Consider the following 22995-nt stretch of genomic DNA (forward strand, 5'->3'; position numbering starts at 1 on the left):
TCTAAAGAGTTGGGGGAGTGAGAGGAAATGGGAGGTGCTTATGTGTCAAACCATGTCCTGTTGTACCCAGTTTGTTTTTAAAAGCAAAGGAGAGTTTTAATAGTTGCTAACAGCTGCCTTTTGTAGTAAGCAGGGTGGCTATTTGTGGAACTGGTAGCAAGCTGTAAAGGTCTCCCATGCCAGTACAGGGTGAGTCTTTTAAAAGAGGCCCCGTGGAACATGTGTACTCTGTATCCATGGGGCCTCTTTTAAAGGACTCACCCTGTATAAGATAAATTAGGACCAGTAATTAAGCAAGCATGGATGGGGAAGCTGCAAGCCTCCAGATGTTTCTGGGCTACAACGCCCATCATCCCTGGCCACACTGACTGGGGTTTTGGGAACCCCAATAACATCTGTAGGGCTACAGGTTCCCCATCTCTATCTAAAAGATATTTGATTCTTATTGGTAGCATCATTTCCAACATCCTACCTCCTCTCTGCATATGATGAAGCCCAACTACCTAAGTGCAGGCAGTAACTAAATTTGTAACTTTAAAGTTGCAAGATCAGGACCCAAATTAACATAAAAAATGAGCTCTCAGAAAGATAAGCCCTTCAGAAACAAATACACAAAAACCTAAAGACACCAATGGTTCATTTCAAAGGAACCTAATTTCATTGTCTTGTTTCATTATCAGTAAAATTAATGGGGGGACAAAAGATCAAACAACTCTGTTACATGGCAATATGTATATTTTCTTTGCAGTGCTGAGCCCATTTATCAACCTGACAAGTATTCCTTAATGAAATGGCCTTACATGTGATCACTGTTCAATAAGAAAAACAAGGGAATTTTTTACCACAATACCCCCAAAACCTCTGAAGATTCAGTCAGACCTCCAGGATTAGCTTTGGAGTTCAATACCCAGGTTAAAACATGTCAGAGATGTGGATTTTCTCCAGGTGCCCCAGAGTCTATGAATTTCTAGTGACTCTACTTCATGTTGCTTTAAAAGCTCTCATTCATCTCTCAAAGATTGCAACCCCATCATTCTCTTCAGTCCAACACGCCAAATAAAACTAGTTTCAATAATAAGTATGATGTGCTTCTCCTTGCTGAGTGCATTGACTTAAGGCATAGGCACAAGTCTCCCTCTTTGAACAGAGATGGTGTATAGTCCTGTGTCCCAATACAATGGTTATCCCGGGTGACCCCCTTGGATTTAAGTACCAGGTAAAAAATAATAATATTAATGACAGGAGCCATTCAGTTAGGTTTGAAGTCTAACAGTGTCACTAAAGGCTGCAGTCTTAAACAAACTTACTATGAAATAAGCCTCATTGAATACCTGGGGACTTACTTCTGTGTAAACATACCTAAGAGTGTAAATATATTATAATTTCACCTTCCACCAAAAGTGCACTTCACTGGTGTCTTCAAGCCTTATTTACCGCTAACCTGAAGCACCTAAGTACAATATTTAGTAATGGCTTAATCCAAGCATCATTGAAATGAGTGGGTGTGTCTTCCAAACTGACTTCATCAGTCTTGCTATCAAGTTCTTAGTGCTCTCTAGCCCACAAAGAAATTCAAGGAAATGACTTAAATGAAGATATAACAAGGTTGCTATAAGTGTAGTTGTTACTTAAACTTAGGGTTTTGTATAGGTTCCAATATATTTGTATGTTTTTGTTTTATAAATTACATAAATCTATGTGGGAGTTATTTATGAAACCATTTTTCATAAATTGTGTGCCCTTCTCTTGATACATCTGATTTGTGATGCTGTTAATATTTCCACTTCATAGAGGATTCCTTTAGAGAAAACAATGTCCTGTGGTAAAACGTATTGTAGCACAAGTTTTTTTGTGCCACAAAAAAACTTGTTAGTCTTTAAGTGCCACAGGACTCTTTGTTGCTGTTGCTACAACAGACCAACATTACCACCCTTTCCCTAGTTCCTGTAGGGAAGTGTGCCTTGGGTTCAGCTTTGAAGGGAACTCACTCTACTGCTTTTCAGTGAACTGACTGTGTCATAACCAATGCAAACCACTAAAAAACTTCTTCAAAATAAGCATCTCTGTCAAAAAAAAGAAAAAGACATTGACTTTCTATGGCTCGCCCCACAACATTTTATACCATTAATTTAGTTAACTTGTTTTTAAAAAATCACATTTATATACCACCTTTCTAGCCAAAGGGCCCCAAAGACATGGACCCTTTACTTTGCCAAGTTCCATCAGATATATTCCCATTCAGTACTGTAATAATAAAAAAGCATTTCCAGAAACTAAGGAATGCTTTTGTTTTCAGAAACTGAAATGTTGACAGCAAAGGGCGAACCAGACACCTGTCAGTTGTCTTCTTCCTGTATTTTTGTATGTAAGGTGGCCATCTTTCCTTTTAATCAGAAACAGATTGCTTTGTGCTGACATTAATAGTCTCTCTGCACTTTCTGTACTATTTTTTTAAAATGTTTTGCTGTGGGTCAAATGGACATCCCATCCCATGCTACTTGCACAATCTATTCTAGTTCCCTGGTCATCTGCACTGTAGACAGTAATGGTCCTGAGAGCAGCATGTTTGGAATAGTTGAAAGCTGAACATTATTAATACAACGTTCTCCTTTGCTGAATCATTTTCTTCCTTCCATGGGACCAATTTTTCCTACTCCTGCTGAAATGGGAGAGCAATTGCTTTTTCCTGAAGATGAGATGGGTCATGCACTCTCTGTGCATGGGCTACAGAGGCAGAAATGTCAGGACACATCTCAGGCAAATGTGTGAGAATAGATCCTAGTGCTCCTTTTCACGATTAAAACCACATGCTTGTCCATCTGGCCTTTAGCCCTTATAAACAATATCTTGAATGGACTTTACAGCTTATCATAAAATGGCTTGCAACTCTTAACTCCTCCACTGATATGACTCAGTTATTTGCTTCCTTGATGTGCTATCTGTGTTATCTTTGTGTTGTCCTCGCAGCTCTGCCTCCTACCTATAGGCACTGAGGAATCCTCTTAAGCCAGATGTACTTATGAACAGTGCTCCATGTGATTGGAAGTCCCAGTAACACAGGGCTACTGGTTGTGTGGAGGACTCTCCACAAGCACTGCCAGCTTTCCATTCACATGGAGGTTGGGAGCAGAGCCAGGAAGATGGGCACAACGTCAAGGGCACTTAATCACACGGAGGCCCTTTAAATGCATTGAATCCCTTCACCCAGATAAAATGTGAAGAAGCCTAGGATTATGGAGAGTGCTGCAGAACACCACTCTTGCAATATTTGCTTCTAATTAAAAATGAACAGTGTGTAATTTAACCACAGGTGTCTTGGAGCACCCTAAGCAGTAGGTAATTTTGTCATCATATCTGATGGATTTTCATGGCAGGATAATAATCAGAGATGCTTGTCTCATCATGCAGTCTTTAACCGGGCCGTTTATTCTTTGCTTTGAAGTGACTGTAAATAACGAGAATCTCATTTCTACATACCAAAACCGTGGTTCTCAAAGTGGAAGAGGGTGACATCCCCTAAGGAGGGGAAGGCAGCAGTTAAACAATTGTGATATCCTACTGTCTGAACATTTCTGAGCCTATTATGGGTTATGAAGTGAGGTACCAACGCAACTCACCTCCTCACAGTTCCTCCTGGGTATTAAACTGATTGATAATTCTTATGAACATTTTTTGTTTGGTTCCTTGCCTTTGATGTTTCTACTTTCAGGCCTAGGTTGAGAAGGAATGGTACAAGCTGAGCTGCCTTTTTCAGGTGGGGTGTGTCTTTATCTTAGGGTTACTTCACACATGACATTGTACCTATACAAGTGTACATGGAGTAGAAAAGACATAGGAACCTTGTGTACATCATCATGTGTGAAGATCACATACCAGTCTAGTTTTCATAGACACAATGGAATGCCATAATTGCAGAGCCAAGTATCTGTACATGTGGCAGATCAAACATGGGTGCAGTCTTGTTAAATGACATATTTTTTCCCCCTATTTCCATGCAGGTAAAATGTCATGTGTAAGGTACAACTAAATTTGGAAAGGCTTGAAAGCATTTTCTTGACTGATAGAGGCTTGCTATGACACAATTTGAATACTCCTGGAACGTTCTGGATCCAATTTGCACATTTTCAAATTTTGATGTGGGAGCAATAAATGCTACACAAAGAGGGTCACCCTGGAATTTCTTGTACTGAAACTTCATTTTACACAAAGGATATATATATATATTTATATCTATATATATCTATATATTTATATATTCACACGCACACACACGCACACGCACACAAAAGTCTTTGATAGGCTTTCTGTGTTCTAGTAAAAATAGTTGGCAGCTGCTATCTGGGAGGCCAAAAAAGGCCTTTGTGCTGCCAGCTATGCCTGTCACAAACAGTCTCTCTCAAAGGCAGACACTTGTCTTTATCTGGCAGGTGGAACTACTTCCTGCTTGAGACAGGAATAACCTCCCGTTGGGACACACACAAAGCTCGTAGATTTTTTGCCTGGATCCGGTAGAGGAGAAGGATCCCAGAGGCAATCTAGGTAGTTTGATATTTGCAGCCTCCAACGTTATCTGCAGAGGAAGAGAGAAAATAAATTAGCATTGAAATGGATTTGTCGGCCCTTCGATTTAAAACGTTCAGTGGGAATTGACTGAAGTTCGCTCTATAACACACACATCTGCTTATTTTTTACACGAATAAAGTCAGCTAGATCTATAGTATAATCTTGTATATCTGGATGCTATGTAAAAGTTACATATAGTATTGGTCTGCCACTCACTATTCGTGCTCCATATAAATCTTGCATTCACCAATTCATGTGTAGATACAGACAGAACTTATTGTTCCCGTTTCTACTGTCTGGCAAATGAGTAAAGTGCTGCATCATTCTCTATTCCAATGAATGCAGGAATAGTGGATAGGATATAGGATTGACATTTACCAGACACTAGCAATTATTTCCCAGAGCTAGTTTAAGTTTTGTGCACCTCTTGCATTTTGTTGTGTTTGCTGGATAATTAGGTAAAGGTAAAGGACCCCTGGATGTTTAAGTCCAGTCAAAGGCGACTATGGGGTTGCGGTGCTGATCTTGCTTTCAGGCCGAGGGAGTCGGTGTTTGTCCACAGACAGTTTTCTGGATCATGTGGCCAGCATGACTAAACCACTACTGGCGCACGGAGGACCTTGATGAGTGCCAGAGCGCACAGAAATGCCGTTTACCTTCCCGCCGCAGCGGTACCTATTTATCTACTTGCACTGGTGTGCTTTCAAACTGCTAGGTTGGCAGGAGCTGGGACAGAGCAATGGGAGCTCACCCTGTTGTGGGGTTTTGAAACGCCGACCTTCCGATCGGCAAGCCCAAGAGGCCCAGTGGTTTAGACCACAGCGCCACCTGCGCCACGCTGGATAATTAATAAAATGCCAGAACACTAAAAGGACAGCTGTAGAGCATACTTATTATATTCATGTTAAATTTCAGAAACATTAAAAAAATAAATCAGAAATTAGTTTGGAAGTTAAGCTTCCCAGAACTAGAGAACTGAGCCACTTTTGGTACCTCTTTTTGCTTTTTGGCTGAGGGACTCTCTGAATATTTGTAGACTGCCCCCATATCTCCACTCACCCCTGAATATTTACAGCCACCTCCCACACATTTGGAAATAAAATGAATGGCATCTAGGCCAGAAGGAACATTCTTTAATAAGTTTCATTTCTCAAATTAAGCATCAAGAGCCACATGTGTTGTTTTCTCTGAAAGTTATCTCTGAGCTGTAAAGTGGGAATCAAGCATTCTACCTTTTGCAGAACAAGAAAACAAAAATTTAAAATAATGTTCATTTCACATTATAAGTTCTTAAATAGCAGATTTACAAATAAGTCCCTTAATGAACAATACTCTGAGATACTTTGGGGACAACGGTTGAGCTATAATCCCAGACTCTTTAAGCATCTTCAACAGCGGAAAGGTTTGTTCTGACATATTCCTTTCCTTCAAATAGGAAAGTGATGCTCAGCTTTACAAATCAATACAGGTGAGTTAAGTGCTCCTCATTGGAAAAATGCATGATATAAGATTTAATTATGCTAGTCAAGTAAATCTCACTTTAAAGTGACAAGGAAGAAGAGAATTTAGTAGTACTGCACATTTTTACAGCTGCATAAATCTGTTTCACACAACCAATGCTATTATCCCAGCACTTTAAAACTAATGAATCACCTCGCCATTCTGTATAGAAGGAATGTAGTCTGCATACAATGAGTTCCATCATTCCTACAAGGAGCTCTAACACACATGCTAAACCTACCACTTCTTTTTAGCTGCAGTGCTAAATAGAATTGCTTAAGTGAACACCGTCATCCCATTTTTTAAACCTACAAACTACCTGAAGATACTGCACACTACAACAATCATTAAAAATAAAAGACCCTCATGGAAGGCCCAGATTCTTCACTTGGAGATTTACTTAGCGTTCTACCTACCTCTCCATCTTTGGATTCCAGCTTGAGCTCTGTCCTACATGTAGCTTCCAAGTTGCCAGCTTCTGCATTAATTTCAACTCCCTTGGGAGCCTCCATCACCAGAAAGCGTGTTGGTGACTCAAGTCTGAAACATCAAGAAGGGTTCATATTACTTCCTTTATTTATTTCTCCTGGAAACTTGTTTGTAATAGAGAACTATATGTATTCCTTGAATTTAATAGGCTCCATTACGACCTGATGCTAAGATGCTAAAGAGCATGCCCACTAAACCACATTTTGATGTGGTTGCATTTCACACCTCTCTAACAACGAATCTGTGACTAAGTCCTATCTTTATAGAGTGCACGTCTGTCACATTAACATGATCTAGTGTTTGGTTTGTATCAGATTACAGTACATTTCATTCATGTTACTGTTCTGTAAGAAGGCATGTGGCATTCTGAACACCAGTTTGCATCAGTTTAGAAGGGGGTATTTTAAAGGTCTAACAGTTTATATTTCCACACTTTACTTTGCTGCATATTTTGTGATTTTAAATCTCTGCTGGAGTTCTCGCACCAAAGAGTTCTTCCCCCAAACTAGATCCTGGCATCCAGGAAATTCTCCTTTTTTATTATACCTAGCATTTTATCTTTTAACCAAAATGCAAATAGAAAAACAAACAGCAAACAACAAACCCAGACTAGAGTAGTAGTTTCAGACTAGAACCTCCCTCCTTTTAGCTCTAACCTCCGTCCTTTATACTACATATGTATACTGCATTTTTCTATAATTCACCATTTTCTTTCCCCTACTCTCTTAACGTCTACATCTTTCTTCTCCTCTCTTTTTCCTTTTTTAAAAAAAAATGAAAGGGAAAATTGCAGTGATGCTACTGGGTGATCTAAATTGGGTTGGTGTACAACCCAACTGTGAATCCTGATCCACCAAACAAATATCAAAGCACATTCATTGTTTATCTGCCTGTCTTACTGTTTCATGACTGGTCTTAACAGCAGTGCAAAAAGTTCTGCTTAACTTCCCAGAATCTTTAAAATTCATGTTTAGAACATTGCAGTCTTAAATCAAAACACCCAGTGGCAACTATGTACCTCCTTAGGAAGTGCCTTCAGATTATCACTGAAGCTCTGCAGAAGTAGTCATCAACAAAAAAGCAAAACTTTATTTTTCCTAGCTTGTTTGAAAACTTGCAGTGTAATTTATTGGAGGTCAGCATATCAGTATGTTCTGTAGTTTCAGAGGAATTCATTCTGTTGGAGCAGTCATTACTTATCCAGATTTCTAGTTTTCATTTCCTGCATCATACACAACCTCATTAATCACTCCAAAACGAGGACAGCAAAGATCATATTTTCTGCATTACATCTGCCTCCAGCAGACTATGGTGCTTCCTTTGCTTTCCTAAGTAGATAGGAAATAAATATTTTCAAATATTCAACACATCCCAAACTTTTAAATTTTGCCCATTTTTAAATTTAAGGACAGATTTTGAAGCAAAATTTGAACTCATATTTTCAGTGTGAAAATAATTCTTAGCTGAAAGTTCAGCTTAGACATACTGATATATCTTGTTTTTTCTTTTTAAAATGGGTTATTAATATGAAATCGTATAACCTGCTGACTCTTAAATACTAGTACTGGAACGTGTCCAGAGGAGGGCAACCAAACTGGAACGTGTCCAGAGGAGGGCAACCAAAATGGTCAAAGGCCTGGAAACGATGCCTTATGAGGAACGGCTAAGGGAGCTGGGCATGTTTAGCCTGGAGAAGAGGAGGTTAAGGGGTGATATGATAGCCATGTTCAAATATATAAAAGGATGTCACATAGAGGAGGGGAAAAGGTTGTTTTCTGCTGGTCCAGAGAAGCGGACACGGAGCAATGGATCCAAACTACAAGAAAGAAGATTCCACCTAAACATTAGGAAGAACTTCCTGACAGTAAGAGCTGTTCGACAGTGGAATTTGCTGCCAAGGAGTGTGGTGGAGTCTCCTTCTTTGGAGGTCTTTAAGCAGAGGCTTGACAACCATATGTCAGGAGTGCTCTGATGGTGTTTCCTGCTTGGCAGGGGGTTGGACTCGATGGCCCTTGTGGTCTCTTCCAACTCTATGATTCTATGATTCTAGTAATTCCCACTGTATGTGATCTATCAGATCTTATAAAATGCCATTATATGTCAACTATCAAATACTATTACACAACAACCATCAAATATTGTCCAGTATTATTATCATTTTCCTTTTGGGGGCAAGGGGGGGAATAATGGGTTATTTGAAAACTTTACCAGGGGTTCCTTGATGAGAGACTAGCTCCCCTACTTCTGCTGACCTTCTTTTGCAATTTGCAAACATAGAGGAATACTGGGTGTGTTCTGTTCAGGTGAGTCTCAGTTCACTATGGACAATGGTGAGGCCCAACCCTGCAGACATAAGCACTCATAAGCACTTATTGATTCCATGGCAGGGTGGCATTGGCAAGGCAAGCTGCACTGAGGAATGGCTGTAATCAATTGGCAGAGCAAATGATCTGCCTTCAGAAAGTCCCTACTTGAAGCCGTGGTACCTCAATATACTGCGGGAAAGACTCCTGTCTAAAATCCCAGATGGACCAATGCCAGTCAGTGCAGGTAAGTAAGGAACTAGATGGACCAGCGATCAAATATCAGTATATCAGATAAAAGGCAGGCAGGCTGCTATCAGACTAGGCATATCTAGACAACTTGTTGCTGGCAAGAATCTATTTTACACAGTGAGGTGAAGAGACTTGGTAACAGGAAAGGAATGGCAATGCCTTTTCCCAGTTTTAAAACAGCTCTGCTTCACTGACTTTCCATTTGCTTATGAGTAGAATTCAAAGTGCTGTATTCACTCCTATGCAGTCTGAGATTCAGGGCTGCCGCCTTCTATATGCTATGCTATGCTATGTGTTAAGATCTGCTTCAAAGGCCCTTCTCTGGGCCCCATCACCATATAAAACCAAACTGGTGGCAATTGGTGAAAGGAACTTTTCAGTGATGGCACCCTAACTGTTTAATTCTCTTTCCTGGGATACTCATGGGGGCATTTAGCTTCATAGGTTTTAGATGCCAGACTAAGACTTATTTTTTATTTAGCCAGGCCTTCAACCAGTTTTAGAGTTGCTGTTCTATGCTATTTTTTAGGGGTTCTGTTTTTTTGTTTTTTGTTTATTGTTTCAACGTTTTTTGGAAATCCATATTTAAAAGTGAGATAGCATTTTAAAAATTAAATATTGGAGTATACTTTGAAAGAGAGACCATTAACCTCTCAAATGTCTAATGTTCCTAATGAACTATAGTAGATGATGGGCTGTACCTGAATAAGTTAGAGTAGACCTATTGGAATTAATTGACAAGTTATTCATGTCTATTAATTCCATGGGTGCACTTTGATACGAACATTGGATATGACCATATGTATTGCTATTCATGGATGTCAGGGGTTCAGGAGCAGAGGCAAGGGCAAGGGAGGAAACAGAGAGCGAGGGGGAGGAGGCAGAAGAAAAGATGAGTGATGACGACGACCCGAGATCTCCGAGTCTTTCCAGTGAATCAGAAGATTCACAGAAAGGAGCACCAGTGGTCAGGGCAAGGGGGGAGCCTAGGGGGACACCCCAGGAAGAAGGGTCCAGAGGGGGCTCAGAGGGGAGCAGTTGGAAATCGGGACCAGCGTCACAGCCAGAGAGCAGGGAAGAGGAGGAGCGCCAGAGATCAAGCGCTGGCAGCTCGCAACAGGGGGGAGGGCACGAGTCAGGAGTGGCCACACCTCCATCGGGGAGCGAAGAAACGGTCAGACGGAAAGTGGAAGGTTGGGCGCGCGCGCCAAGTTCAAATGCACAGGAAAGTGACGCAGTAGGCAGCCAGGAAAGGGAGCCAGGTCCTAAAGCCCGGCGCAAGGAGACAGGGAGTTCCGGGGGGTCGGCGTCAGAAGAATCCCGGAAGGAAGAGACCCCGGGGGGCAGAGGGACCCAGAGGAGAGCAGTCAGGCGGAAAAGGTGGAGCAGGGCTAGGATATTAAGTTGGTGCACAAGGGGCGGAGACTCAGACGGAGCTTCGCCGATCTAGCCATTAGACGTAGAGTTGCACGCAGCAGCTTGGGAATGGAAACTGTAACTCAATAAAGACTTTTACTTAATGACCGCTGGCTAGCGTGATCCTCTGTGAGCTAGGATCTTGAAGCAGCTCTGACAGTAAGCTCCGTCTCTAAAATTGTGGGCATCTACAGCCTCGAGGAGAGGAGAGAAGCAGGTGCCTACTAGCTAGCTCACGAACGGCAGACAACATGACGGCTGAGCAGCAGATAGAGGAACTCAGAAAAGCAGTGTCACAACTGAATGCCGAGGCTCTCGCATCCAGGAAGAGAGAGGAGGAGGCAGCTGCCGCCTGCAGGGATCTCCAGGTCAGGTTGGACATGCTTACGAAGCACGGGCAACTGACACCCAGACAGGAGGGAATTGGGTTGGCGAGACGAACAGGCGGTCTGGTCTCTCACTTCGATGGGAACCTGCAGCAGTACCCCAACTTTAGAGCAGATGTAATGTGCGCACTGGAACTGCTGAAAAAAGACTTTAGAGATGAGCAAGAGAAAGTGGGGTTCATCATGTCCCATTTGCATGGGGAAGCTAAAGCATGGCTGCGCAATTTGTGGAGGGATAAGGATCCGGCGCTCCAAAATGCGGATGCCTTTATTAAAGCGATGGATGGGTGTTTCTTATCAAGCATTGACGTGGATCTTGCTCGGCAGCAGATACATGGACTGAAACAAGGGAGGGCCAGCGTAAGGCAGTATCATGCCCGCTTTTTCGCTTTGGTCAGTGCTCTGGAATGGGACAGGGATTCGGCTCCTGTAAGAGACCTGTTTTGGGAGGGATTGCACGGCTCTGTTAAAGATGAAATTGCGAGGGGGGAGAGACCCCGGGCCACGCAGGAGATCGTTCAGAGGGCGCTAGCCGTGGGGGTGCGGCTGGAAGAACGTCCGTGGAGCAGGGACGAGGGGCGTGGAGGGCGCGAACCAGCCAGGGGCTCCTCCTTCCTTCCCAGAGAAGCAGCGCGTGCGCAATCCACGCCTCCGCCAGGAGGAGGAGTGGAACCTATGGAGGTTGGAAGTGCAAGGGCTCAATCAGCAGCCAGAGCCCTAGCACCGACAACAGTGAAAGCGAAGCCTCCTAGAGGGAACAGGAAGTGTTACATCTGCGAGGATCCAGGGCATATGGCGAAAGAGTGTCCCCGGAGGCTCCACAAGCACACTGCAGCCTCAGCAATGGTAACTGCAGCAACGCAACAAGGAGGACCACAGCAGGGAAACGACAATGTCTGGCTGGAGGAAGAGGCAATGGGGCCCAGCCAGACGTGTCAGTGAAGAAGTCCCCGGAGATTTCACAGCCCATGGACCCCCTCCCGCCCAAACCAGTAGTGAGGCTCACCGCATCGCTCCAGCTGCCCAATGGAATCACCATGGACGTGCCGCTCACCATTGACTCGGGAAGCAATGCGGACTTTATAGGGCAAGACTTTGTAGACCGGCACGCTATACAGTTGCTGCCGGCCACGCTGCCCCTGCAGGTGGTCACGGTGGATGGCAGGGAGCTGCTAGGGGGGCAAGTGGTGAAGCAGACGCCACCAATGGTGATGCGCCTTGGGAATCACAAGGAAATCATCAGCTTCAACGTCACTCAACTATCGGACACGCCCATTGTATTGGGCATGAGTTGGCTGGACAAGCACAGCCCAACGCTGGCTTGGTACCAGAGGCAGCTGACCTTCGGCTCTTCCTTTTGTGCTGAACACTGCATCGTCCCCCGGCAGGAAGGAGAGGAAGAGGAGACACAGCTGCTGCTAGGCACGCTGCAAGCGATTCCCCACAAGTACGCAGAATTTTTGGAGGTTTTCTGCGAGAAGCAGGCAGACAGGCTACCCCCCCACAGACCATATGACTGCAAAATTGACCTGCTGCCGGGGGCGGCGCTGCCTAAAGGGAAGCTGTATTCCATGTCTGAGGACGAACTGCAGGAACTCAAAGAGTTCATAGATCATAATTTGGAGCGCGGTTTCATCCAGGAGTCCAAGGCAGCGGGGGGCAGTCCTGTATTCTTTGTTAAGAAGCGGGACACGCCCCAAAAAAGACTTGTGGTGGACTATCGCATCTTAAACAGTGTGACCAAGCCATCGGGCTTCCCCATGCCCCGAATCGACGACCTCCTCGCAAAGGTACGGAAGGGCAGCGTGTTCACCAAGTTAGACCTGCGAGGGGCGTACAACCTCATTCGCATGCGGGAAGGGGATGAGTGGAAGACAGCCATGTTCACGCCGCTGGGCACCTACGAATATAGAGTTATGCCTTTTGGATTGCAAAATGGCTCCCACGTTTTTCAAGCGTTCATGCATCACGTGTTGGCGGGGCTCCTCTACAAGACGTGCGTCTGTTTCTTAGATGACATCCTGATCTTTTCGGAATCGCAGCAGGAGCATGACAGACACGTCAAAGAAGTGCTAAGCAGGCTACAGCAGCATAGGCTCTACGCCAAGCTGGAGAAGTGCCAGTTCGACGTGACGGAGGTGGATTTTCTGGGCTACAAGTTGTCTGACAAGGGGCTCGCCATGGACAGCGCCAAGGTTCGAGCGGTGTTGGACTGGAAGAGCCCACGCAACCGGAAGGAGGTCCAACGGTTTGTCGGCTTCGCGAACTTCTATCGCAAGTTTATCAAAGGCTTCGCTATGCAGACAGCGGCCATCACGGACACGCTTAGCTCCAAAAAAAAGAAGTTCATCTGGACAGAGCGGGCGGAGCAGTCCTTTCAGGCACTCAAGCGTCTCTTCGCGTCGGAAGAGCAGCTGCTGCATGTCGACCCCAGCAGGCCGATGAGGGTGGAGACAGACGCCTCGGACAGAGCCGTGGGAGCAGTGCTGTTGCAGCAAGACCCGCAGGGGGCGTGGAGACCGGGAGCGTTCTACTCCAGGAAGCTCACCAAGTCAGAACAGAACTACACCATCTGGGACAGGGAGTTGCTGGCCATTCATGCAGCATTCAAAGCATGGAGGCACTTCCTGATCGGCGCCAAGCACACGGTGCAGGTCTGCACGGACCACAAGAATCTGGAGCACTGGCGCACGGCACAGTTCCTGAACCAAAGGCAGATACGTTGGGCTGAGTTCTTTGCGAACTTTAACTTCCGAATAGAGTATGTCCCGGGGGACACCAACATCATGGCGGACGCTCTCTCTCGTAAACCACAATATCTGGAGGACGCCAAGCCAGCGGCCGCCATGCACATCTTCGCACCAACAGTGTGGGCGTGCGCTGCGGCAACAGTGGACCTGGAGGCGGTGCGGCGAGCGTTGCAGGATGACTCCTTCGCGCAAGCGAAGATGGCAGAGGTGCACAGGGGCACGGCAGCGACCGACGAGTTCCAGCTGAGAGATGGATTGCTCATCCGTAAAGGAGCCATCTACGTGCCGGGAGACGAACTTCGCGCCAAGGTACTGCAGCAGCTGCACGACGCGCCCACTGCCGGGCACTTTGGCAAGGAGAAGACGGTGGAATTAGTCGCCAGGGACTTCTGGTGGCCCGGAATGAGAGGGGAGGTCGCGGACTACGTGGCGAGGTGTGACACCTGCCAGAGGGCCAAACCGGTGCACAAACCGCCGGCCGGACTGTTGGAACCGCTGCAAACTCCGGTCGAACCATGGGAGAGAGTGGCCCTGGACTTTGTCACGGATCTGCCCAGCTCGAGGGGCAAGACGGCCGTGCTGGTGGTGGTGGACTTGTTCTCCAAGATGGCACATTTCATTCCGTGTGCCAAGGTGGCCACGGCGGAGCAAACCGCCAAACTGTTCATAGACCACGTGTTCAAGGTTCTGTCCGACCGGGGGCGACAGTTCATCTCGAATTTCTGGCAGAAGCTGATGGGCTTCCTGAACGTCAAGATCAAACTGGCGTCGGCGAGACACCCGCAGACCAACGGGCAGGCGGAGCGGGTCAATGCCATCATGCAGCAGTACCTGAGATGTTATGCGAATCAACAGCCTGCGACGTGGGTGGATTACCTGCCGCTCGCCGAGTTTGCCTACAACAACACGAAGCACGTGTCCACGGGGGTCACGCCGTTCTTCGCTAACAACGGGAGGCACCCCAGAACCTTCCCGGGACTGGAAAGGAAGGGGGAGGGGGAGCCGCAGACAGCAGATGCGTTCGCGTCGGAGTTGCAGGAGGTCCACGATCAGCTGCGGCGACACCTGGAGCTGGCCAAACATGCATACAAGGTGCAAGCGGACAAACACAGAAGGGTTGGCGAAGAGATCCATGTGGGAGACTGGGTCTGGTTAGCAGCCCACGCAGTGCCGGCCAGGTCGTTGGCCAAGAAGAAGCTGGGGCATAAGCAACTGGGGCCCTACCAAGTCGAAGAGCAGGTCAACCCGGTGGCTTTCAGGCTGGCGCTTCCGGAGGGTTCCAGAATGCATCCGGTGTTCCACAGATCGGTGCTCACTCCCTACAAGGCACCGCACAGGTTTCAGGAACCCGGAACGGCACCGAGTCCGCTCAGAGAAGGAACCGGGCACGCGGGAGTGGCACAGAAGGAACGCATCAACGAAGTCACGGAGATTTTGGACTCCAGATGGGGGGAAGAAGGGGTAGAATACCTTCTCGCCAAGGAGGGCACCCCGGCCAGTGCGAACAGCTGGGTGCCGGGCTACGCCTTGGACGAACCTCTGCTCAAAGACGAGTTTCATGCCCTCTTCCCACATAGACCAATGCCAGCAGAATTTTTCGACGACTGGCTTTTCACGCCAACGCTTTCTGCCAGCACGTTCCGGGGGTTCGACTCGGACGAGGACCCGATACGAGACGCCCGTTCCCCGGAGGGGTCACCCTCGGGATCTGCCTCAGAACCCTCGTATTGGTGGGACGATAGACCAGAGGAGCAGTGGCGCAGGAAGTGGCAGGAAGGTCCAGGACGAGCAACGCCGCCAGGAAGAAGTGAGGGAGAGACGGACATGGACGTTTTCGGGGACGACCCTGGTTTCGAGCACGGTGGCACAGAGATGGAAGCGGAGGTGACCGTCGTCGACGAGAGCAGGGAGGCAGAACCGGGAGACTTCAGATGGAGGCCCGCCACGGGAAGCGAACTGTATCCGACGTTCGTCCCTCTGACACAGCAGCACCCAGTTCCCGCACCGGAAGGAGGGGAGGGGGGAACGGGGGGCTTCGAGGGGGGATGGATGTCAGGGGTTCAGGAGCAGAGGCAAGGGCAAGGGAGGAAACAGAGAGCGAGGCGGAGGAGGCAGAAGAAAAGATGAGTGATGACGACAACCCGAGATCTCCGAGTCTTTCCAGTGAATCAGAAGATTCACAGAAAGGAGCACCAGTGGTCAGGGCAAGGGGGGAGCCTAGGGGGACACCCCAGGAAGATAGAGCCAGAGGGGACTCAGAGGAGAGCAGTTGGAAATCGGGACCAGCGTCACAGCCAGAGAGCAGGGAAGAGGAGGAGCGCCAGAGATCAAGCGCTGGCAGCTCGCAACAGGGGGGAGGGCACGAGTCAGGAGTGGCCACACCTCCATCGGGGAGCGAAGAAACGGTCAGACGGAAAGTGGAAGGTTGGGCGCGCGCGCCAAGTTCAAATGCACAGGAAAGTGACGCAGTAGGCAGCCAGGAAAGGGAGCCAGGTCCTAAAGCCCGGCGCAAGGAGACAGGGAGTTCCGGGGGGTCAGCGTCAGAAGAATCCCGGAAGGAAGAGACCCCGGGGGGCAGAGGGACCCAGAGGAGAGCAGTCAGGCGGAAAAGGTGGAGCAGGGCTAGGATATTAAGTTGGTGCACAAGGGGCGGAGACTCAGACGGAGCTTCGCCGATCTAGCCATTAGACGTAGAGTTGCACGCAGCAGCTTGGGAATGGAAACTGTAACTCAATAAAGACTTTTACTTAATGACCGCTGGCTAGCGTGATCCTCTGTGAGCTAGGATCTTGAAGCAGCTCTGACAATGGAGCTTTCTATTTCACATCTCCTTCATTATTCCATAAAGAGCATTCTTTAATCTAAACTGCTCATCAGCTTATGCCTATAGGAATATTATTTTCTGTCTATCTATCCAGCTATCATCTGTCTGTCTATCATCTCTCTCTCTCTCTCTCTCTCTCTCTCTCTCTCTCTCTCTCTCTCTCCCTCCCTCCCTCCCTCCATCCAGGCAGAGTTTGCATTGAACCTGAACTATGCATTGCAGCAACTCTGGGTTATTATTTCTTCTGTGTTTAATTATTTCTAATGGCACTATAATATTTCACGTTGGGCAGAAAATTAGCCACATCATCAACTATGTTGCACCTTAATTAGTAAATAACTACGTCAAACAGTCCTACAGCCAAATCAATTTGCAGACAACTAACTACTATCTTAGGCTGGGAATGTGATCTTTGTTTTGTTAAAATCAATGGGCTTCCTATCCAGACTGACATGCCTATGTGATTCTGATATTTATGTGTCATCTTCCAAAGAACCAATTATCTCCTCCAGTCCCATTCAAAGAAAGATGCAACAATTTTGCCTATTGATCAAAAGTTAATTAACCAACATGCCTTTGGCTTGAAGATGTTATAGTCATAAATACATTTTCATTCTGATATTTGGACCTCACTGTTTGATTACTATGGAGTGATAACATGTTTGTAATAGGAAATACATATTCTGACTGGAAAGGTTTTTGGTTTGAGATGCAGAGATACTGCATAGTTGATGCTTCAGTCAACTCTTGCATCCAGGGGTGGGTGTTGGCTCAACCACCCCTGAGCCATGATGGCAGATAGAACTGTGGAATCACAATTTTTAGTCTTTTGGTTTTTTATTGGTTTTAATGAAAGTCATTTTGAGTTGTGTTGTAAGAAAAACAACTAGCAAATATGATAAACAATCATCAATCCAAGGTCTCATGGTGAGAACTGCCAAAAGCCATCTCTGAATCTGAAATAGTTTAGTGATGTTCAGCTCCACTGCATCCTTTCAAATGCTACAAAAACAAAATCCAGAAGTGGAGTGGTCTTAGGAACTGTAGAACAAAAGGTTAGGAATTATTTGCCCATCATGCCTGTTTTTAAGCAGCAACTCTAGTTTGCTTTGCATCCTCAGTGTTGTATGCATTCATACATCGCACACATCATATGCTTTAAAAAGTCACAGAAATGGAAGGATCAATCTCCTACACGTAAGAGGAAGAACCAACAATGCGACATACCTTAACAGTGCTAAACACACATAAGGATGAAACATTGTTCCCACAAACATTCTTGGTGGTTTTTTTTGGAGGGGGAGGAAGGGAAGGAAAGGAGCCATATTCACTCTTTCCCCCTGAATGTTCTTGAGATGATGCCATGCCATTCTACAGTACTTCCATAGGGACATTCAGTCTCACATTGGAAGGGAATGTCACTGGGTATTGAGGTCAGCTTCCTACTACCTGAAGCAGCTTCAAAGTTGTTGGTTTTTTGGATTTGATATCCTGACTTTCACTCCCCTTGAGGAGTCTCAAAGCGGCTAACAATCTCCTTTTGCTTCCTCCCCCACAACAAACACTCAGTGAAGTGAGTGAGGCTGAGAGACTTCAGAGAAGTGTGACTAGCCCAAGGTCACCCAGCAGCTGCATGTGGAGGAGCGGAGACGCAAACCCAGTTCCCCAGATTACGAGACTACCACTCTTAACCACTACACCACACTGAAAGAAATCTTCAGTCATCTTATCATGAATGGTAAGCTCATCCTTACCCAGGAGTTCTTAGAATTTGCCTTTGCCCTGAAGGTCGACAAAATCCCTCCCCACCATCTTCATGGCGGACAAATTATTCTGCAAAAGTGTTAGGGAGGAGGTGGATATCTAGCCTGACCTCAGACATACTTAAAGCAGAGTGAGCTTGTCTCAGAGCCAAGTATGTAAAAAGAAAGAAATTAGTCATTCAGGAGAGTCTTTCTTAATCACTGCAGCTCATGATACATATGGAATTCTATAAAAATACAAACACAACCAAGTGCTTTGTAAACATACCTTGAATATCATGGCTCACAATAAAATATTTATCATGATTATTTATTGCATGGCACAAGCATCAATCTCATTTTCAATTATGTTCTAATGAAATGCACCAATTACTGTTTAAACGGTGACATACAATGCTAATCTCATTCAACAGAGATAAACCTTGCTTACACAAGCTTTTCGGCATACCTTCTTCAACAGCATTAATTACGGATATAAACAAAGATGCATTATTATCTTGGTATTAGCCTGTGTTTTAGTTTGACATGTTCTTCTGTTTGACAGTCTTAATCACTAGGCAGTTTCCAACAATGACGCTGTTAACTCAGCTCAGGTGCAGCTGAATTCTGAACCAAGTTATTGTGATCCAGGATTTGAAACTATGTACTGTACAACTCTCTTGAAGTACAAGAGAGGGGGCTGGCTTGCAAAAATAGCATCAGTGGCTGGTTAAACTCCTCATCAGTACAACAGAAGGAGACCAGTACAACTCCCAACTGGCTGTGAATGATTTTGAACAAGAAGGCATTTCCTAGTCTGTATTTCAAAACTTTCCTTATGTTGCTGGAGCCCAGAAAAGAGATCATAACAAATGAAAAATCACATGCATGTTTGAAGATATGCAAATAGTGGCTGTTTTGCTAATCTAGGGATAGTGAGAGAGGACAAAGGAAATGGGCCTTTCCCTCTGGAACAATGGAAAGTGCCACATTGAGCAGAAGCAGACCATTATAAAGTTCTAGGGAAGGGCAGGATCCTGAGGCAGGGGTGTCTTCCTTGCCAATAAGCCAATATCTGAGCAGGTTGAATCTGGTGCCTTCCAGGTGTTTGGAACTCCCAACTCCCATCAGCCCATCCAGGATGGGCAATGGGATTACAGTACGTCATCCAAAAATCTGGAGGGCATCAGGTTGGAGAAGGCTAGAATATCCTTACTGGTGAAGGCCATGTAATAAATTCAATCATTAACAACAACATTGTGTCAGCTCACTGCAAGGAAGTTTCCAGAGATCGATTTTTTAGTATGCTAAGATAGGAAAATAAAAGGAAAGACACAGTGCTCTGTACTGATTCCTCTATCCAATTCCTGCATAACACATAATAGCATGATACTTAAGAGTACAGTGAAAATGAATACAAAAGACACTAATTACCAAAAAGAAGCTTCTGGGCAGTTGCTTAGGTCTGAATACACATATATAGGATGAAAGCTAAGGGGATCTAAAGATGAGCAAGATACTATGCCAGTTCTGCTATCCTGTCTTTTACCAATGAGAATATGGCAGTGAGGCCGGAATAGGCAAAATGCAACCGTGCAAACCAACACTGCTGCTTTAGGGATGTGCACAGTAAATGCCTAGTCAAATACGGGTGGTGCTGTGAGTTAAACCACAGAGCCTAGAGCTTGCCATTGAGAAGGTTGGCGGTTCGAATCCCCCCCGATGGGGTGAGCTCCCATTGTTCGGTCCCTGCTCCTGCCAACCTAGCAGTTCAAAAGCATGTCAAAGTGCAAGTAGATAAATACGTACCGCTGTGGTGGGAAGGTAAATAGCGTTTCCGTGTGCTGCTCTGGTTCGTCAGAAGCAGCTTAGTCATGCAGGTCACATGACCCGGAAGCTGTAGGCCGGCTCCCTCGGTCAGTAAAGCGAGATGAGCGCCTCAACCCCAGAGTCGTCCGCGACTGGACCTAATGGTCAGGGGTCCCTTTACCTTTACATTTATATTGCGCTACCAATTCAAATGAATGCAGTGTTTTGCAATCTTCATTTTTCCCTGTTCATAATTTTTTTATCAATTATGAAATTGATAATAGGAACGTGTGACTTGTCCAGTATTATTCTGCAACTAAATGTTTGAATATGGGTTTCTCGCAAAGCTTTCTGGCTACTATACTGTCTCATATTTATTTATTGCATTTATATCCTACCTTTTTCTCCAAGGGGCTCAAGGTGTTGTACATGGTTTTCCTGCTCCTCATTCAATACCCACAATAAACCTGTGAGGTAGGTTAGACTGAGAGGCAGTGACTGTCCAAGGTCACCCAGTGAACTTTACAGTGCATTTAAATGTGGAACCACACCTGTACTATAATACAGATCTATCTGTATGTCCCTGTGTGACATCCTATTAAACATTTGAACTCAGATCACACTAGCTCAATTTGAAAAACTTTCTTAGCATAATAAAGCTTCTATAACCTGATGGCAATTTTTGAAGAATCGTTTGAAGACCTCCTGACATGGTACTACACCTGTGGCTTATTCATTTGTGCAGAGTCAATTGGTAATGATTCAATTAAGATGGTTAATAAAGACTTAATTTATTTACTTGGGCATGTTGCTCCTGTTTTAATTAACAAGAAACATTCAATATTTCAACTGCCCAAACATTTTGTTTGAGCCCTCGTGGATTCCTCCCCCCCTCCCTCCGCCCACAGCATCACCAGGAAAATGAGTGCTTATTTACTCAATGTCAGTTTTCACACTTCACTAAACCTTTTCTGTAGATGACAGCAACAACTCCTTAGGAGTAAAATTGATGCTCTTTGGATCAGAAATGAATACTTTCAGTTGTCTGTCATTTTCAGATGGGGGAAATGACACTAACAATATATGTTAAAGAAAACAGACAAGATGTAGAATACATACATTTCAAGTGATACATTTTCTATGAATTCAGGGGATTTTGTATATATGCAGTTTCCACTTGCTCAAGCTCAAAGGTTATCATGACATTTAGCCTGCAATCTTAAAATACAATTGCTATGAAATAGGTCTGGCTGAACGCAATGTGACTTATTTCTGTGTAAGCATACACGGGGCTGTCTTTGAAAAGTGCTCAGAAACTTCAACTGGTTCAAAAAGCTGCAGCTAGATTGTGGGGCTATGCTTCTTTTTTGTAATTATTTGTATATTTTTCGTAGATATTTTATATTTATATTGTTGGCATCCATTGAGAGACAAATTCTGAAGTGGAACAAGAATGCTCATGTACAAAGAAATGCAAATCACTTTAGAACCATTTTTTCAAGTGTTCCCAGATGATGCTCAGAATTTGTGACCCAATTATGAGTCCAGCACCATTTGTGACCATTGTTAGCCCTCAAAAAATAATTACAGGTGCCATTATCACCAGATGAATTACATAAAGAACAAGATGCTGCTATTCATGGGTGCTGCTTTGCAGTGAGTGTTGTGTCAGTTGTTGTTGTTTTATTTAAAAAAAGGATTCTGGAAGCGCAGGGGCTAAGACTTTGTGTAAGGAAATAAAATAATACTTCCTGAAAGAGTGACAAGGCAAAACCTCAGAGATTTGGAAGATATCAGCACGATGGGCTCAATTTTCCTGAGAGAAGGAATTTATTCACATTCCACAAAGTAGTAACGTTACAACAGAGGGTTGTATCCAACTAAGTTATACTCAGAGTAGATGAACAAAATTAATGAATCTAGGATGGTCATGTCTATTAACTTCAATGTCTACTCTGAGTAGGGCTTGCATTGGCAACAATTCTGATTTGATTTGTGTGTGTGTGTGTGTAAATCCACCAAGTTTATCAGGCTAATGATAACTTGGTGGCCGACTGTATGATTAATGATTTGGTGGGCCAACTATAAATGATGGCATACAGAGTTCAGTAGCAACTGCCAAGACTTTGCTCAATACTGACCAGGTCTAGTAGTACAAGTCCAATATTAATAGATCACCTGTGACATATGTTGGCAGTTGATTTTTTAAAAAAGAATCTGGAAGAACCATTTGCCTTGTTTCTTGACTACTACTGTTGGTATGTGGATATAATGAAGGGGCTCGTCAGTCTGGGAAAATACCCTATCTAGAAGGAAAACTCTGATCCTAAACCTCTGTTGCCTATCTTCGGGAGAAGAAAAGGCTTAGCAGTACACCCTACACAAAACTGGAGTGGAGTTCCTAAGATGGTTGGATGGCATCTTGTAACCTCCTTCCGGCAACTCCTACAACCAAGCTGCTTTCCTATGGACCACATCAGTGAGGTCAAGAGGAGCCCAGGACCTACATACACACTGCCCAGTCATGCGGCCCGGAGATATCACTTTGGTTCTGCTAAAACAGCATTTTGAATTCACCCCTAGACACACACTCCATTGTCTCTCGAGACAGATAAATACCAACAACGTAACACTATTGCAAAAAGAGTGATTGTAATGTAAGACAGAGGTAGCCAGATGTTGCTGAACTCCAACTTCTATCAACCCTAGCCAGCACGACCAATAGAGAAGGACTTTGGGAAATAAAGCCCAACAATTGTTGGCTACCCCCGGTATAAGAGGCAATGTAGTGGGCCCAAGTCTGTAGAACTCTCTCCCAACTGAGATGAGACAGGCACATTCCTTGCTGGACTTCAGGTGCATGAAAACTACTTTCTTGTTCTAGCAGGCATTTTAAGGTAGTATTTGGTTTATTGGTAATTTTTAATTGTTTTATTATCTCATTTTCTGTAGATGGTTTTT

The 22995-nt window shown here is 45.0% G+C and overlaps 1 protein-coding gene across 2 annotated transcripts in view; it reads right to left on the reverse strand.

Annotated features, from left to right (window-relative positions):
* Positions 1–3220: 3220 nt before the first annotated feature.
* SGCD (sarcoglycan delta) overlaps positions 3221–22995 on the reverse strand; it is a 400176-nt gene continuing 380401 nt past the window's right edge. For both annotated transcript variants that reach the window (XM_081181154.1, XM_081181153.1), the window contains 2 exons: positions 6480–6603; positions 3221–4570 (listed from right to left, as the gene is read on the reverse strand). In XM_081181154.1, coding sequence (XP_081037280.1) covers positions 4397–4570; positions 6480–6603 — 298 coding nt within the window. In that variant the 3' untranslated portion in view covers positions 3221–4396. The remainder of the gene's footprint in view (positions 4571–6479; positions 6604–22995) is intronic.

The sequence above is a fragment of the Podarcis bocagei genome, assembly GCF_964188305.1.
Source record: "Podarcis bocagei genome assembly, chromosome: 2".
In the NCBI taxonomy this organism is placed as follows: Eukaryota; Metazoa; Chordata; class Lepidosauria; order Squamata; family Lacertidae; genus Podarcis; species Podarcis bocagei.